Genomic DNA, 14,931 nt, shown 5'->3' with positions numbered 1-14,931 from the left:
AACTGTGTGATATACTAATGATGAGGAAGAGAACAATGTATAATAATTCAGGAAATAAAAATGGTACGTTTTAAAAAGTTGAATTTAAATGCTTAAATGGTAAAGTGTTAAGTACAAGTTATTATTACAATTTAATAACCCAAATTTTAAATGGCTTGATTGATATTTATAGTATACTATCTTGTTCCAGTTTCACAAAAAATTCAAAAGCATTATTTTTGAAAAAGTCTAGGCTACGTGATTCTGTGACTTTAGTTGGTAGTTCTCTCCAGAGTCGAATTGTGGAGATAACAAATGAATGGCCGAAAATTGTAGTTGAGGAGTTTGAAATATTAACGAAAAGGTAGCGAATATGTACCAATTTTTGATAAATCGCATTCAAAAAATCGTTTATTAAAAGTTACTAAAGCTTATTAAATATTAAAAAACCTTTTTTTGAGTGAATGTACAAAAAGAAAGACTGTCTGTAATTAAAATCCTGGACCTCGAAAAATTTTTTAATTAACTTAAATACTCAAATTCTAGAATTGTAACTACAAGAAATGTAGCCATCTAGCGGTTACTTCTAGAATTATTTTTGGTCCAATTTATTTTCCTCCATATTTCAAATTATTAAATTTTCTTCTTACACACATTATTAACTTATATACTAATATAAAGAATTTATTAATCATTTTATGATAAAAAATCTTTTATTAAAAGTTACTATAGCTTATCAAATATCAAAAAATTTTTTTCTAAGTGAATGTACAAAAAAGAAAAAAGACTGTCTGTAATTAAAACTCTGGACTTCTAAACATTTTTTAATTAACTTAAGTACTCAAATTCTATAATTGTAACGACAAGAAATGTAGCCACCTAGCGGTTACTTCTAGAACTATTTTTTGGTCTAATTTATTTCACTCCATATTTCAAATTATTAAATTTTCTTCTTACACACATTATTAGCTTATACACTGATATAAAAAATTTATTAATCATTTTGTGATAAATCATCATTTCTTAAAAGTTAACAAAGCTTATTAAGTAATAAAAAAATTCTTCAAACTATGTGGGCTGAAAGATTCAAAGATTCTCGAGAAAAACCTTTGAAACATAAATAATAATAAATCAGATAAGACCCGATAGAGATAGGGAAACTAGGATATCGGCGAACAAGAATGGCAGGAGCCCGTTGCGTTAAAAATGGATACGGGAAAATGGTTGTACATAAATCACGAGAAGTTGCGCCGGTGCACCGGAAATAAAAAAATAAAAAAGAAAGGAAGGGGCCATTTTTGGATTATTGCCAAGTGGGATGGGGTTGAAAGCTCTGAGCTCAGACTGAAAAACCAAATGAGCTGAGGATCAAGAAGAAGAGGAAGAGGAAGGATGAATGCTACTAAAGTTTGCTATTCGTATCCGTCTAACTCATGCCAAGGGAGCTAACCTAATTTTTTTGGACCGACAAGGGCCCCCGAATCAGAGGGTGAGGACTGGCTTAAGCAATGAATAGCTTAGTGAGCAAGAGTTAAGAGTAAGACGTAAGATTCTCTTCTCGTATCAACGTGCTTACTTCTGTAATCGTCGGTTGAATTTTATATCGTGATTCATGTTCGATTTTCAATGGCTCTTCTGTTCGACGAATGCAATCAAGTTTGTTTTTTCACTCAAGAGAAAATAAAGTTTATGCTAGATGTCTTTGTCCGTAATAGCAATAGTTTTTTATGGAGATTGATTGATTTTGGAAGAAAAAAATTCGATTAAAATTTTATTTATCATGATTTAAAAATTTTTAAGTCAATTCGAAATTATTACCAAGTTACCACAAAAATAGTCATAATTCCTAAAATATTGATTTTAATAGACAATTATAAGAGACTATAAGAAAATTGAAAGAATTTTTATGATTTTATACGAAAAAGAAAACTCGAAAAATTACAGTTTGAAATACCATTTTTCTAAATTCAATTTTTTAATTTAATATTCAGAGCTTTCAATGTAAATATTACATTCTACAATGTAATTCTTATAAAATGTGTAATAATTACATTTGAAACTGTAATTTTTCCAGTTTTCATCACGAAGCGCCACGTTGCATTATATACTGTAATCTTTCGAATTTTCTTTTTCCGTGTACTATCGTAATTTTTTTTTATTAGTATAAATAGAATAGTTACGGTGGACTATACCTCTCATTTAATTTTTATGATCTACTGTCGTAAATTTTATTCAACAATTAATACTAGCAAGAGACATAGAAAGATCAATACTATAGAGCAAATTATACGTTTTAGTGAACTTTACAATTTAACTTTCGTAAAAATGGACAGTCAATTTTTTTAAAGAAATTTGAGGGAAGGAGAAAGATAGAAGGTAGAACGGATAGTTAATTTTGTAGCAGTCGGCATTTTCGACCGGGAATCGAACCCAAAACTTTTAGTTGGTAGCTAGAGACTCCCGTTTCGCTATCCGAGGTAAACCACCACAGATGTACTTTAGAAATGAAAACAAGAATAATAATATTTTTTCATTATATTTAATTTTTTTTTTTCCTATTTACGGCAAAAATATCGTATTTTTTTCTAATCGAATGTAATACAATAATATTTGATAAAATTCCAAGAGTGAATTGTAGAAAATCTTTTCTAAACAGTAAATGTTCGTATTGAAAATTTTCTTAGAATTTTTTTAACTGTGTAGCTTAAAAAATTTCCTAAAGAGAATGATTTTATACTATCGGTCTCACATCAATATTTTTAGAGATGTAATCACTTAAGTTTGATTAAGTAGTGCTCACACAGTATAAATTAAAAAATAATTATTTAATCACTATTAAAAATTGCTATAACTTCTAAAATATTAAGCTTAGGGAATAATTATAAGAAATTAAAATTGTAGCTTAGTAAATTCTCTAGAAAACACATTTGTATTACATAAGTCTATCTTCAATATTTTTGGAGATATCGTCACTTAAGTAGTGCTACAACAATAAAACATTTGAAAAATAAAAATAAAATTATTACGTTAAAATATTTTTTAATTCTATGGTTTTAGTGACTTAATTATGACTCTCCATACACAAAAAAAATTTTAATCCATTGAAATATTTATTGTTAATTAAAAAAATTCGAGCTCTCTAATAACGAACATAAAATAATTAAAAATACCTTTTCTCTTCTAATTAAAAAATACCATTTACAGAATATTTATTAAATTAAAAAAAACCCCCGTATTTTTTCACTATAACATTGAACCAAAATAATTAAAAAAAAAAAAAAAAAATTCATTAAATATTTATAAAGTGTAAAACCGGAGTATCGTACTTCAAAAGGTTTAAAAATACTACCGGTGTAGCGAGCTTATGTACGGAAATTTTCAGTCGGGAAAAAGAGCTCTGAGGTTTAATACTATTTATTTTTTAACATGTAAGCTAAGTAATAAATTACACCGGTATAATCCAGAAGAACGTACCACCTCGACGATCTTTCGCACAACCACCGTCTCGACAACGGGCTCCTTTCTTTTATATGTTGTATATGTATGTATATATATATATATATATATATATATATATATATATATATATATATATATATATATATATATATATTTATGGATATATATACACATTTTCATCCCTTAAATTCTCAAACTGCGTACACCCGGAACGCTGCTTTTATTTTAGATACCAGGAAATTTTCTTCGCAAAATCCCCGAGTGTTAGAATCTGGTTGGAGAACAAGAACAAGAGGAAGCAAAAAAAATGGAAAGGACAATACATACGGTCCTACAGATAATAATAATAAAAAAATAATACATAAGGAATAAAACGCGTGACATTGTAAAGCTGAGCTTTTACGAGCACACAAGCTTACCCCGTAGGAATGAGGAATCGATACACGTGCGAGGTTATCGACGACGTTATTCTGCTACACCTTTTTTTTAATACCCCGGCAAAAAATGCCCTACAGACACAGCTGCGAACAGGTTAATATCAGACTCAAGCCTTTAATATTTTATTATATATTCTTGAGAGGAGTACACAAAAAGTGGATAAGATGGTTCAAGGAAAAAATTGTTGGTTTAAGAAAATTTTGAAGTGGCAAATGTCTTGATCAAAGGAAATTGGTTTTCGATACTGAAAAATTTCATTAAAAAGTTCCAAATAATTCAATAAAGTCTAATTATTTTTTGTCATACTCGTTCTAAAAAGTTTTACCGTCTTTTAGACTCATACCGTTTTTTTTACAGCCTAGGCAGTGAAGTTTACCTCCCCCCTTTTTTTACGGACTTTTCGGGTACACTTAGACGGAATTCAGAAAGATTGTAAAAAAAAAATCACATTTTAGCGTACCGAGCGGGGATTTTGAGTAAATTTTAAACTTAGTTACTATTGAGTGGTGCTAATTATTTCTCTGCTGGCAGTTTATTACGAAGCGGACCTAACGTTATTAAAACAACAACCACGCACTGAAAAAAAAATTTAACTTGAATCAAGATGAAAATTATTGAACCAAGAAAATAATTTTGAAGAGTTTCGTTGTTTTGAATCAAGATGAAAAATTCTTATATCAAGTAAAATTTACTTAAACCAAAAAAAAATTTCTTAGTTTGAGAATATTTCTACTTAAATCAAAGAGATGAAGTTCTTCAAAATTATTTACTTGATTCAAGTAAATTTTTTTTTCTGTGCGCTATAAACAAATATTAATTATAAAAGTTTTTTTGCCCTTGTGAAACTTCATAAAATTTAAATATATAATTATTTGCCTCCTATCCCTCAAAAGTTAAACTTAAGGATCGATAATGACAAAAAATGTTGTGTGCTATTTGACCGTTTAGTGGCGATTAAGACGACTTCTTTCCAACATTCGCTTTAATGTTTGTGACGCGAATGTTCGAAAACGAGCGTAAATGTCCGTCCGAGGTAGAGCCTCGTTAAAATTATGCCCGTTTCGAACCTTCCCGCCACATACCTTAAGCTCATATCGAAATATCGTCGCTGTTGGAAAACCGCCACTTCACGACCTTATGACGTAAATATCTATATCACGAAATGTTGAGTTATATTTCTATTTTTAAATAAAAATTTCGGACTAATAAAATAAAATCTCTCTTTTACAAGAGATACATTTAACTTTCTCCAAAATAAAATAATTAAACTCTCGAATCAACGCTGCCTTTAAATCACATATTATTTATCTTATATATCATCAGATTAAAGTCACATGCTTGAACGGTGTGTTGGCGAAGTAGTATCGCTCTTTCACAAGAGCAAACACCGATCAGGGCTCGAGTCCGGTCTCGGGTTAAATTTACATTATTTTTAGTTTCGAACAAAAATAAATATTTTCAAGCCAATAATATTAATATTATTGATTTACAAGTATTCACTTGTTCAGCTCAGATAATTATTTATTAAATTTCCAAGTCTTCTACTCTATAACAAAAATCTTGATTTAAAAATGAATTTTTTTCAAATCAAAATTGATTTTCTTAATTCACCTTTTTTGATTGGACTGATTCAAAAAAATTCTAGAATTCTGAAAAACTTCAAGTCCAACAAATTTTTTAAGACCAAAAATTTTTTGGTTACCTTTTTCTTCTACCAAGGCTTTAAAAAGCGTTTTTGATAAAAAATCAAAAGAGAGTAAATGAAAATTAAGTATTGAAAATTAACTGGTTGAACTTCTACATAGTTATATAGATGAAGGTAAATAAAAATTAGCAAGGCCATGTACTCGATGACACTACGAAATACACGAATGTATACGGATCGTATGCAGAGGTGCCGAACTGCAAGTGGAATATGTACAGAAGAGTAATACCCGGTAGTGCCGATCGCAAACCTCGTTATATTGCACGTAGTATTTTCCTAAATAAATACGGGACAATCAATAAATCGCGTACAAACACCGAGTTCTGACACTGCACCCTCCCACATCCACTTATACACACGTGCACATATGCACTTTTATTTTTCCGAGGGAAAGTTTTAAAAAATATTAAACATTAATTTATGGTTTTGCGGTGCGGTTTTCAGCCCCGATCATTAAATAATGATACACACTTTAGCAATTAATGTTTGCCGATAAAATTTCCACTCTCTCCGCTTTACTCTTTACTCTCTGTTCTCTACCATCTACTTTTCCTCTTCTCTCTTCTCGCTCTTCTCGCGGGACCACTATCTCGCAGGTCAATTTTTAATTAAATATTTTTGTGTTGTTTATCAAATTTATTTATCTGTTTAACGAAATTTAATCTGTGAAAAAGTATTTATTATTATTATTATTATTATTAAAAATTTGTTTGAAATAATCTCTCTTGACCATCATAACATTAAAATTTATGAAAAATTGAGAAAAAAAAATTAATATTTTTAATCTTTTTATTAATTTTGGGGTTTTTTTTCGCGATTGGTATTTTCCAGGCAATATAGACTTATGGGTATTCATTCCAGAGAGAATTTTAACAGCGATAAAAGCTCATGTCATTTAAAATTTATTCCGATATTATTATTATTATTATTATTATTATTATTATTATTATTATTATTATTGTTATAAATAAAAAATTTTCTCAACAAAGATTAATAATTTATAAAAATGATAGCAAAAAAAATTATTTGAACTAAAAATGATAAAAAGGCGCAAATTTGATATAATATGATCGGTCTATGCGGGAAAAAACATATGTACATGATTTAAGAGAGATAATTTAAAAAGTAATGTTTTCACAAGAACATTCCAAACAGAACAGAAATCCAGGATCAAGGTGGATTTAGAAAAAGAGGTCACGGATGTATGAACTGTCAACCGAGCAAGTGCACCGCGAGCATTAATAAAAGATGATAAATCGCCCTCTACGTTTAGTTACCGTTTAAATTTATCTCAAGATTTTTGGTGATGTATGTTTTACTACGGATAGGACCCGTAAGTACCTTTTACAACTTGTAAAACGGGTTAAACTACTCTTCCATTAATATTTTACATGATTAATTGCTTTTTTAAATCTTACGGTCTGATTCTGTTCTTAAGAACGTTTTGTTTCGTCTAGGTGATTTTACTTTTTTGTCGGATATAGTTAATTTATTAAATAGCGGGTCTCATTGTTATTTTACTAAAAATGCTATAATAGAAATCATTAATTTTTCTAGTAGGAAATTTACTGAGCTACAATTTTGTTCTCCACTGATCCTATAACGTAAACTGAAGTTGGTTTAGTATCGAAAATTTCGAAAGAATGGTTAGATTCCTTATTGGTTAGCATTAAAGCGCGCACGTATGCATGCAATTTGAATTCTCAGTTTTCTCTTAAAATTAATTTTTTAGGAATTATCGCCCTCTCTATAGTAACAAGATAACGATTTTCTAATTTTTACCATGTTAGCACTACTTAAGTGACTATACCCATACAGGAAAATACGACGGGGCCAGATATGGGCCACGCTTGGCGCAATGCTGTTCATCTCTGGCCCATGCTTGTAAACCCGCTTTGGCCCAGCTTTGGTAAAAGTCTGGGATGATAACAGGGTGCCAGGCTTGGTTGTTATCATTGGCCCAGGCATCATTGCCAAGGATGGCCCAAGCATCATTGCCATGGCAGGCCCAAGCGTGGTGGCCAGATCTGGGCCATGCTTGTTAACCAAAACTGTCCCAAGCTTGTTAGCCCATCTTGGCCCAGGCTAGGTAATCGAAACTAGGCCATGTTTGGTTGTCACTATTGGCCCACGCATTACTGCCACCACTGGCCCAAACTTAAATTCTAATTCTGGCCCATGTATGACTGCCGACGATTAACCCATGCAATAATAATAATAATAATAATAATTTATTTATTGAATAAACAGTCTTACGGGTATAAATGTGTTTATTTTTTATAATCCATATAATTAATGAACATCATATTTTACTTAACATTTATATTCTAATACTGTAATTCTAATGTAATATTATGAAATGTTAGAAATTTTTTTAAATTATTACAACTTTCATCTGTACTTAATGATAAACAACAAAATTTAAATATATTTAACTTATCCGCACAAACATATAAATAATATTTTTTATTTATTTAAACTATTGAAGTTTCAGTGCAATACGTTTGACAAGCTCTCTTGAGATCAATCTTTTACAAAACTAGAATATTTGTTCATTTTTTATTATAATTTAATAATTCTTAATATTAAATATTACTTAACATTTGTATTCTAATAATATAATTCTAAAGTAATATCATCAAATATAAGAATTTTTTCTAATTATTACAACTTTTGTTTGCATTTAATATATATTATATTATTAATATAATATATTATTATATAAATAATAAACAAAAAAATAACATTTTATGTCTATTAAAATTATTCAAAGTTTCACTACACTACATGTAACAAGCTATTTTAAGATCAATCTTTTGTGACATCTTTTATCTTAATTTATATTTATTTTTAAATAGTTTTTAATATTAAAAAAATAAATTTTTATCTTAATGTTTTATCGCATTGATTTTTAAATGCTGTTTTGAGAACAATGTTATAATTACAATTATAATTATATTAAAATCTTTCTTTTAAATTATAATAATTTGTTTAAAGCTCTTAAAAATAAAAAATGAAAAAATAAACTTTTCATATATCTAAATTATGAATATTATGGTAAAAAGTTATAAGAGTGTAAAAAGTTATGAGTAACGATAAAAAATTGAAATTAAATTACTCTGTAACTTGAATATTTTTATTTTCACGGTGAGCTCGGCCGCCTTCTCTGTCTTTGGCACCTGATAAAAACCGACTCACCCAACTGATTATCTCCAATTTTCCTTGAGATGCATGATATTTAGCACGGAGAAATTCTAGAACAATAAACATAATTATAAAATCAAGATTAATATTGAATCAACCATTAACTTACCTTCCATGATTTTGAAAGATTCCGTGTCTTTAAAACTTTTTTTTCCAACGCCCTTGATTTTTTTTCCGCATCCACTGTACAGTAGCTGAACATTTTTTTTAATCAGTTTTCCCATTATCTGATTAATATCGTTTTCGCAATTAGTTGACCCAGCCGTTATCATTTGAAAGACATCAATCTGTAAATAATTAAACAAACAATATTTAAATTGTTTTTAAATAACTTCTTAATGATGAATGATTAGAAATATTTAAATAATTAGTAAATAATATTTTAATAAGTCGTAGGTAATTTGTGAATTTTTTTAACTACCAGAGAATTTTTTTTCTGCTTATCCTTTGTTAAAGATTCTTCGAAAGCTAAAAAATTTACTAGAGAATCAAATGGCAAAGTGTTGCCAAGGTCCTGCCAGGCTTTTTGTTTCACTGGTAGTTCAGCCGAGTATTGAATGGTTTTCAAAAGTTGTTTGAATTTATCTGTCATGGAGAGCTCAAGACTTTGCCTCATTTTTTTAAATTCTTTTTGGACAACACCTTCCAGAAAATTCGCTACACCATTGAAATCGACAATATCTGTAAATTGTATAAAAAGGTTGCCATAATGAAAATATTATAAGTATTAAAAATTATAACGATAAGTGTAATAACAATAATAATAATAATAATAATAATAATAATAATAATAATAAATTTTACTAAAATATCTGCCGGTAGCATTTGATAACCAAAGCAATTTCTTATTGTTTAATTTTTTGAAGTAGGCTTCCAATAAATGTTAATTTACTAATTGTAATTTACTACTAGTGTGTGATAACTTTTTGCGAATTAAATAATGGCTAATCAATAAAACAATTTCAAATACCTTTTCGATTCGTTGGCAGCGATTCTGATATTGTCTTCAGCTTCATAGTATTATAAGTTAATTAGAAAATAATGAACAAGATCATTTAAAGAAAGTAATTGATGCATCGTTTTACTTACTTGCTTTAGTGATAATCTCGATAGGATATTTATCCCACGTATCATCAGCATCAGCTTGAATCTTAACTAATTCCCTTAACTTGTGTTCTAGGTTTTTAGGCGGCCAAAAACATAACGTTTCGTTGCAGGTTAGCCAAGAAATCGGAACTAATTCGACCACTTTTTTCCCGTCAAGTATTTCGTCGAATTCGACTACTGCGTAAAATTTTGGCGTATCCGACATTTTAATTATTTTACACAAATTAGCGCTTTATAATCCACACACAAATTGTAAAAAGGCTGAAATTCACTGTCTGTTCCCGAACTCATAAGATAAGACTAAGTAACTATAACTGTCTAAACATAAGAAAGTCCAACAAGTCACCGATTGATATTGAATCCCACTGTAAAATGACACCCTTTTCCCCCTCACACGAATGTTGCACGAAACGGGCCAATAACTAACAACTCTTTTCATTGTTTTCTCACGTACGCACTTATATATACATATTTATATTAATGTATGTATATCTAAACATCTATACTTATGTTTCTCAGATTTATAGTTTAGTGGAAAAGACACAAGTATAATAATAAATAAAATAAACAGAGAATAAAACTGTTCAACAAAAAAAAGCGATTTTTCTTTGTCTCTTAACTTACTTTTTTAATTCATTAAAATTTATTTAAAAATTATAACGATTTAAATTAAAAAAAAAAACAAAATTATTGTTTATAATTAATAATAAATTATTCATCACAAATAAAGTTAGGATATCAGTATTTCAAATAATTCACAGCACTATAGTTTAAAATTTAGAATTTAAATAAAATGTTAGAACAATTTCAAAAGTTAATTTTTTCTAATGAAATTGAAGTTAGCCGACAGCTATCAATTTTTATAAATTTTTTTACTTAATAAATTATACTAAAAATTTACACTAATAGTTTTTAGAAATTTTTAATGTGAAATTAAAAAAAAAAGTTTTAATTACAAAAATAGAATCATTAAAAAATTCTAAAATTTAACAGCTGTGGGCTAATTTCACTATCATTTTTTCTAACATAAATTTTTTCAAAATTTTTCAATATAATGCTTATTTCCGTACACACATTTAAACATGTAGTAGAGTCACTGCAATTTTTGAATTATTCACATTAAAAGAACACATTTACACTTCACATGAGCAAGTTTTACAATAATTTTTGTTTTTCCATGAAACAACTTCCATCATGCCTACGTCAACAGACGAAGTAGGAAAATCGAACACTTCTTTCTTACTATTTTCTACCGTACCGTAGATATATAAATAGTCTATATTTTCTTCAGTTGCAGGATTACTTTGTACATTTAACAAACTGTTAATCACAAATATTTTATTGTTGTGCAATTGAACAACATTATTCGGATGATCACAATATAGAGTAAAACCACGTACATTAACTATTTTAACTTTGAAATATTGTTTTTTATTATAAATAACTGATTCAATAAACCGTTCGTAGATGCACTTACACAACGCACTTTTTTTTTTAATTTTCATGTCATCAGAATTCTCTAATTCCTCCAACCGATTTGCTATTTGGGTAAGAGGTTTGTAGGGCGACTTTACTAAATGTTTGAATAAAGCAATATAGTTTTTTCCCCAAAATGCTGATATTTTGCTCAATGGAGCTTTAAAGTAACGAACATCATCTGGAATATGTATTAAATTATGCATGTTAAGAACTTGAGAATCTTCTCCATATTCCGACGGCAGTAATTCAAAAAAAGTTCTTAGCTGATCTTGAGCATAGTCAACAAATTTAACTGCGTTTAATTCGTCGTTTAAAATTCTACATGCGACAAATAATAATAAATAATGACGATATTTATTTTCCGAGAGTACATCTTTCAAAGCTAAAGGTCCGATATATAATAGAAAAAACCGAAACTGAGTGGCTTTCCACTTTGAAACTTGGTCCGTATCGTACAATTTTCTTTCAAACTCCTGGGGAATATCTGTTGATATGGAATTAATTATTTTTTTTTAATTTCAGTCTTAGATTTTTTCAACCGAGCACTATGTTTTGTCACCACTAGTAATTTTTCCAAGATACTTTTTTGTACGCCAAGATACAATAAATGCATCGAATCTAATACCACATCACACACTAGATCAAATTTTTTCAATTTTAATAATATACACTTTTCGTCTTTTACATGATGATCTGGCTGTTTTCTTTTCTTAAACGACTTTCTTGTACGTAACTCATAATTCATATCCGGATACACGCGCTTGTGATTTTTAGTGAGACCTTTGACCGTACATCTTTTACAAGCGTAAAATCCCCTGGAGTTTTTACACTTTTATAAAAGACCTCGCGGGTGAATCAGCAACGATACAAAAAATTTCAAATGAATATTTAACTTCATTAAGAACGAGTCCATTTAAAATATAATCATTAGCTTCTTCAACAAGGTCACGCAAGTACTCGTTTGCTGAATGAGGCTTAGAGTCACCACAGTATAACGCAATTGTTGCTGACTTGCTGTCGTAATCACGATGATCAACTTTTAAGACAATAGGCCATACTTGAATTGATGAATTATTAAACAGCGACACTCCGTCAATATGTATCTGAACTGATATATGTTTTTCAGTATAAATATCAGGAGATATAATTTTCTGGAGGGCTTTTTTTATCCCAGTATATATATAAGTTCCAAATGTTTCCCGGTTGCTCGTTAATGTCTTCATGGGCCGACAATGCTTGATTCCGAGTAGTTGATGAGCAGTTTTGGGTAAATCCTCATGACCTTCTTCTCGCAATACAGTTAACAGTTGAGTAACTACATTTAATTTTAAACTATTTATATTATCTAAAGTCCAACAACGAAGTTTTTCACTTAGTGTCTTTTTAGTTGTAGATTCTTCATTATTTTGCTGTAGTAAATTAGATAATATGTTGTCATCTAAAACTTGCTGATCTTCAAAAGTATCCTCAATATCAACATTGCTGATCCTATCATCACTGATTTCATCCAAATCTTGTTCAGTAACACTATTGAATTCACTATTTTCTTCTAAACATAATATTTCTGGAGCACTAGTGTTTTCACTTGCACACGTGTTAACAGTTAGGTTAGGTTTACATGATTCACTAGGCTCACTTTTATCAAGTGAAACTTTTTCATTTTGGTGTAACGCACGCCACTTTTTTACACGGGAATAGGAACTAGACATTTTTAGACTCACCTTTAAAAAAACACTAAAAAAAACTTTAAATTTTTATTGTAATGGTCGGGTATGAGTCTTCACTAGTACAGCCACGTCGTAAATAAAAAGTTCCCCTTCCCTAGGCAAACCAATGACACCGAAGTTGACAGACATTATACATTTTTTTAGAATTTTTCAGCAATAAAATTATTATAAAAAAAATTTAATAAAAAAATTCCACATGTGAAAATTAACAAAAATTACAAGTGAAAAAAGTTTGGAAAATCCAAAAGTGCACGACTCATAAAGCTCATTTAACTATAAAATATAAAAAAAAAAAAAAATTTTTTTTAAAATAACAGCTGTACTATGAAAGTGATGCACAGGCGCCCCTGGTGGAATAAAATGTACTTAATATCTATAGATATAGATATATCACCATCCATGTTAATTTTACATGGATATATATAAATATACAGTCTTGTAGTTTTCGTTTTTTATTAATTGCAATTAAACGACACTGAATTAATTAATCATTTGCATTCAGTAACCTACAATCGTCGATTAGAATTAAAAAAAAAAAAATTTAACTCAAATAATGGATTTTTTCACAAGTTACAGTGTTTCCGGGTTTCATACATGACGGACAGGAAAATTTTTTGACCTATTTGGTGTTTTTTTCAAATTCTATTGCAGTAAATCAATTTTTAAAAAGTATGGAATTAATCTCCATTAAATTATCTCGACAATAGTATGCAAAATATCTTGATGCAGTGAACTAACAAGGCTATAATAATAAAAATAGCCGCCAAAATGAGGCGAAAAAAATTTTTCGATCGTAAAGCACTCTCTGATGCTTCGCATCATGAGTCGTGTAATTTTTAGAAGCATTTTTTTATTGTTATCGATTTGTTATAAAAATTAAAAAAATTAACAGTCGTCAGCTATAACTTCAGTATCATGCAAAACATTATAAAATTTTACATTTAAAAATAAGAAAAAAAAATATTCAAATTATGGAGCAACGATTATCTATCACAACATTTATTGAATATATTAAATTACTCCTTTCATTTTTTTACTCAACAATTAACATAAAACAAATTTTTTTTGAAATTGTGAATTTGTAGAAAATGAAAAAAATTTCTAGTACATTTCTTTTTTCCATTAATACAATTAATAAATCATGTTTATATAAGTAATAAACTTTTTTTTCATAAAAATTTTAAATGTTCGATATCTGAATATTTGACTTTCACTAAGGTCCCTCACACGGCATCTAAGAGCTTGGATGAGCAGGTAGTTCAGTGGGCTAGCCCTCGCAAAGTTCGTGGTTCGAATACTGGACGAACATAAGTTTTTTTTTTCTCGGCCGATATGCATAACAATTTACATATAATTTTATTTTTCATTTAATTATATAAATTTTTTTTTTCCTGACAGATCTAATCAACATAAATTACCTGGATGCAAGAAAATATTATAATGACTTTTCATAAAAAATGGGTTATCTAGTCTTGGCCCATGTTAGGGTTACCATTCAACGGCCAAGGCTAGGTTATTCAGCCTTGGCCCATGTTAGGGTTACCATCCAACGGCCGAGGTTAGGTAACGCAAACTTGGCCTAAGTTAGGGTGACTCTAGGCTTGGCCAAGGCTAGGTTAGCCAGTCTTGGCCCATGTTAGGGTTACCATTCAACGGCCAAGGCTAGGTTATTCAGCCTTGGCCCATGTTAGGGTGACTCTAGGCTTGGCCAAGGCTAGGTTATTCAGTCTTGGCCCAAGCCTGGGTAATCATTGGAATGGCCAAAACTAATTACCCAGTTATGGCCCGGGCAAGGGACAGTAAGGGTTTGCCAAGATGGGCTTCCCAATAATG

At 29.4% G+C, this 14,931-nt stretch overlaps 2 protein-coding genes across 5 annotated transcripts in view; both read right to left on the bottom strand.

The window, feature by feature from the left end:
• The window catches only part of Pgant9 (polypeptide N-acetylgalactosaminyltransferase 9), a 220,130-nt gene that overhangs the window by 108,844 nt on the left and 96,355 nt on the right, over positions 1–14,931 (bottom strand). The window lies entirely within an intron of this gene.
• On the bottom strand, positions 8,498–10,423 carry LOC141533745 (uncharacterized). Its single transcript, XM_074252771.1, has 5 exons — positions 9,875–10,423; positions 9,756–9,795; positions 9,207–9,466; positions 8,895–9,072; positions 8,498–8,835 (listed from the first exon to the last, which is right to left on the bottom strand). The coding sequence occupies exons 1-5, from the start codon at positions 9,923–9,925 to the stop codon at positions 8,696–8,698; spliced, it is 669 nt and encodes a 222-aa protein (XP_074108872.1). The 5' UTR covers positions 9,926–10,423; the 3' UTR covers positions 8,498–8,695.

Source organism: Cotesia typhae, unplaced genomic scaffold, assembly GCF_013202065.1.
Source record: "Cotesia typhae breed Kobodo isofemale line unplaced genomic scaffold, CoteBio_Ctyphae scaffold_121, whole genome shotgun sequence".
Classification (NCBI taxonomy): domain Eukaryota; kingdom Metazoa; phylum Arthropoda; class Insecta; order Hymenoptera; family Braconidae; genus Cotesia; species Cotesia typhae.
This window is presented reverse-complemented; position numbering and strand designations above follow the sequence as displayed.

What these genes read in the sequence shown, in the direction of transcription:
- LOC141533745 (XM_074252771.1), bottom strand. Translation starts at nt 9,925, where the DNA reads ATGCTGATGATACGTGGGATAAATATCCTATCGAGATTATCACTAAAG. An exon ending in GCTGCCAACGAATCGAAAAG is followed by an intron (nt 9,467 to 9,755) that starts GTATTTGAAATT and finishes TACAATTTACAG; the next exon opens with ATATTGTCGATTTCAATGGT. An exon ending in ATCTTTCAAAATCATGGAAG is followed by an intron (nt 8,836 to 8,894) that starts GTAAGTTAATGG and finishes TTATTGTTCTAG; the next exon opens with AATTTCTCCGTGCTAAATAT.